General features: G+C 34.4%; 1 protein-coding gene across 1 annotated transcript; it reads left to right on the top strand.

Moving 5' to 3' along the window:
* On the top strand, nucleotides 1–3964 carry LOC109836973 (succinate dehydrogenase subunit 7, mitochondrial-like). Its single transcript, XM_020405038.1, has 4 exons — nucleotides 1–143; nucleotides 221–280; nucleotides 2691–2793; nucleotides 3697–3964. Exons 1-4 carry the CDS (start codon nucleotides 87–89, stop codon nucleotides 3741–3743), a joined length of 267 nt encoding a protein of 88 aa, XP_020260627.1. The 5' UTR covers nucleotides 1–86; the 3' UTR covers nucleotides 3744–3964.

Raw genomic sequence — 3964 nt, 5'->3', positions numbered from 1 at the left:
ATCCGACCCGAATCTAACCATCGCCTCAGTCGATTGCTCTCTCGATCATTCCTTCTCTCTTCATCCAGCTATATCGAGCATAAACTATGGCGACGGCGCTCTCAAAGTCCAACCTTTTCTCTAAATTTCGCTCCTCTTCACAGGTAAAAAATGGCTTCATCCGTTAATTTTCTCATTTGATTTCTCGCATAAGTTCTCATCTGTTGCTGTTTTCTCGCAGGGCGCGGTTCTTACGCCTCGTCGAGGGTACCACATCGATCTGGGCGCCCGAGAGAAGGCGGTGAGGTTTCTTTTTATTTACTCTATATTTATTGTCTATTTTTAATGTTACAATTCTCTGGATCATGTTAGGTCTTTTTATGTCGTGGATTTGCTAATTAATGCGTAGAATTTTTCACATCGGCCGTCAAATGTCTGGCGATTGTTTGAAAATAATAGTGGTCTAATAAACTATGTTGCAGAAAAGAATGTTCCAAAATATAGAGGAGCATATTTGAAATTTGAGGGAGCACATGAGTAATTTCACTGTTATATATGGAAACAGCATATGAGGGATTTTTGTGAATTCGCAAGAGGCATTTGAGAACTAGTTATTCAGGTTTGGAGTTTATCGAAATCAGTAGAAAAGTTAGTTGTATTTCTTATCATATTTTAAGTGTAACCAAAACCGATCGGTACTATCTATATTTACTAGTAATGTCTGATAATGATTGGTACTAGACTACTTACTAGCTAACACTGCGTAATAGTTTGAATAGATTAAAGGTTTAAAGTTCCAAAAACTTAATTTGATATCGGTATTGAGGAGAAGTAAAAAAGTAAATAAAAGAAATCAATGAACTAAGAAAACTCTGATCAAATTTGGAGTTTATTCCATGTATGGATGACTCTGATCTGAAATCGCCGGGACTACCAAATCTTATATGCGTATAAAGGGGAACCATAACAATTCAAACAACCAAATCTTATATGCCTATAAAGGAGAACCAATACAATTCAAACATTTATTGTCAGGTTATATGAGGAATTTTTTTTCAAAAAATGAAATCTTAGAATAAATGAGTTGTTTTTCTGACAATATTGAGGGGGTTTCACTGAATTTCAGGGGGTATATGAGCAAATTTAATATATAAGGGTTCAATTGAAGTTTCAGGGAGAAAATATAGTCATCCTGGATCTCATGAGCAATAAATCTTTCTCTTTTAGTTTAAGTAGATTTTCTGGCGGGTTCAAATATTCGTCAAGAAAATTAGTAAAGTTTATTACACTATAAAATTTTGAAACAAGTCGGTCAATCTAAATTATATCATGCCAAAGCTTTCTTAATGTAGGCCCCTCGATAGGCTTAACAACTTATTGAACTCTATTCATTTACCAATGACATGTACTTATTAAACTCTATTCATTAGCAATATTCATGAAAAAAAATATGTTGGTAAAGTTTATTCAACTATGAAGGTTTGAAATAATTTAATCTAAATTTGTATTGTACCAAAGCTTTCCTGATGTTATGCCCCATGTTAGGTTTAACAACTTATCGAACTATATTTGTTTGAGTTTTTACTTCTTATTGAACACACTTGTTAGCGACTTTTCTTAATCCTCATTCTCAATGACATGTCTTCTAATCTATGTTGCATGGGTACTTCTATTTGGAGGCCTACCCGTGTCTACCTGTGTTGTTCCCGTACTCAACACAGAAGCTTGAGTGGATACATGTTGGATACTTTCATACGCTTATTGAAATGTGTACTCAATTACATAATGCATCTTTTAACTTAAAACACTCGTCATATACTTCTTGGATGCATATGCTACGCTTCACATGCAATTATTGAAACTCATTGGACATAAGTTGGGTTCTTTTCAACACATACCCAATTCTATCTATGATTATGAAGGGACTTTTGAATATCAAGTTAAAAAATGAGCAATTTTCTAATTTATGAATCTATATCATAAAAGAAACAAATAAATAGTATAAGAATTTTATTTCATAGCATGTGAAATGAAAAAATATTGACCTCATATAAATTATTATTATTATATATGTGAGTGTAGCGTTGTTCTGATATCCTACCTTCTACAAAGTTACTGTGTCTCGTACCTGTACTTGTATCCATGTAACTTAGCATCTAATAGTTGCACCATTGTTATTTTTCAAAATGCCCTCCCTTTTTGCTGACCTCTAGAAGCATAAGGATGTTTTTTTTCTAACTTTGTACTCATAACATTGTCTGCATCATCTCCCGAGATTGAAGTTATATAGTAAAGATTATATGATTGCAGTGACATAAACAAACATTTACTTCAGTTTTTATGTCTGACAGTCTGAATTGCCTAATCCCCTTAGGTTGACAGGGCTTCCTAGATTTTAGATATGCATCGTTTATAAATATAAACGAGACATTTTGCCAGTAAAGAAGAATTCTTGATATTCTCAAATGCTGCTGAAGTTTGAGAGGAAGTTTTGCTGAAACTTGCTAGTTTATTTAACCCCATCCTGACATGCCATATTGTTGCTGCGAGAACTTTGCAAGATAGATGATTGTGAATATATTATTTGTTTCTTATTCTTGTTTCTTCTTTATCATAATGGTTATTTAGGAGAGAAAAGTCTAGCACCTTTGCAATCTACATTTCAGTTTAGTTATTAGTTTCTAATCTTCTCACGCAATCGATGCTTGCAGCTTCTGGAAGAAGACCCTGCACTGAAGAGGTTTAAATCTTACAAGAGCACTGTGAAGAGAGTATCAAAAATCGGAAATGGTCTTACAGCTCTTGTAGCTGCTGGTACGTTTAAGTAGTACTACATTTGCTTTTCTTTTGTTTTCTTTAGTAGACTAAAATTAGTTATCACTTCTTGTGAATTTTGGGAGCAATTTATTGGCACGCACCTGCAACTCTTTGATTAGATTAATCTATTATTCATTTTGTGAAGTTCAGAATGCACATTTTATAGGTGGTATTATCCGTCGCGTATCTGCTTTGTTTTTGTTCTTATGGCGTCTTAGACAACTAATCATTGAACAGTATACTTCATAGTCGTAACTGTTTTAGTAACTGTTTTATACTAATTGCAAGCACATGATGCTCTTAGCACCCGTGGATTTGGAAATGTTGTATGTCCATAAAGATGTGCATTTGAGAAGTCATTATTTATTCATTTATTATTATTATTATTATTTTAATCATGACTTTCCTTTTGATTTGCTATGCTGGAACTCATTTTTTGAGGGGGCACATAGTCCAATATCAAAGATTTCTATGGAGAATAATTATATCTTTTTGCACTACATGCAAGGGACACGGATCCTCTCCAATTATGTGGTAATTGGAGAGTGTCCAATTACCCCAATCCTTGCCCTTTATTCCAATTTCAAGACATGAGATAGTGCCACGTAGGATTACCTTCGTTGCTTTGAAAATCACTACTGCCTTGAAACCACCATGTGAAAACCACTATCACAATATTGAAAATCCTACATGGCATAATCTCAACCCTTAAAAGTGGAATGACTGGTAGAGATTCAAATAATTGGATATTCTCCAATTACGAGCTAATTGCAGGGGATCTGGACCTGCAGTAATGATGATAATACCTAGAGTAAAACCATTTGGGAAGAATCACATGCTCTGATCGATTACTGTCTCATTAGTACTCATCTAACATTTTTTTTTTCTTGTTTGCTTCAGCTTGTGCCTATGAGATCTTCACGGTTGCAGCAATGAGGAAGATCTAGAGCTTTGTTGACGGAAGTCTGAAGTTCCAATAAGAGATGGTCCCATGAATGTCTTTTACTGATCGGTTCAAGCTTCTCGTCACCCTGTTTCTTAACAGACCGTTTCCATTGCAATGTAGAATAAACTTGTTCATGTTGCTGTACGAGTGTTTGATGCCAGAACTGTTGTCTGGACAATCAACATAAGAAGTGGCAGTATTTTGCATAGTATTTTTCATACA

Source organism: Asparagus officinalis, chromosome 4, assembly GCF_001876935.1.
Source record: "Asparagus officinalis chromosome 4, Aspof.V1, whole genome shotgun sequence".
Classification (NCBI taxonomy): domain Eukaryota; kingdom Viridiplantae; phylum Streptophyta; class Magnoliopsida; order Asparagales; family Asparagaceae; genus Asparagus; species Asparagus officinalis.
The sequence above is the reverse complement of the archived record's forward strand: the minus strand, read 5'-3'. Positions and strand labels throughout refer to the sequence as shown.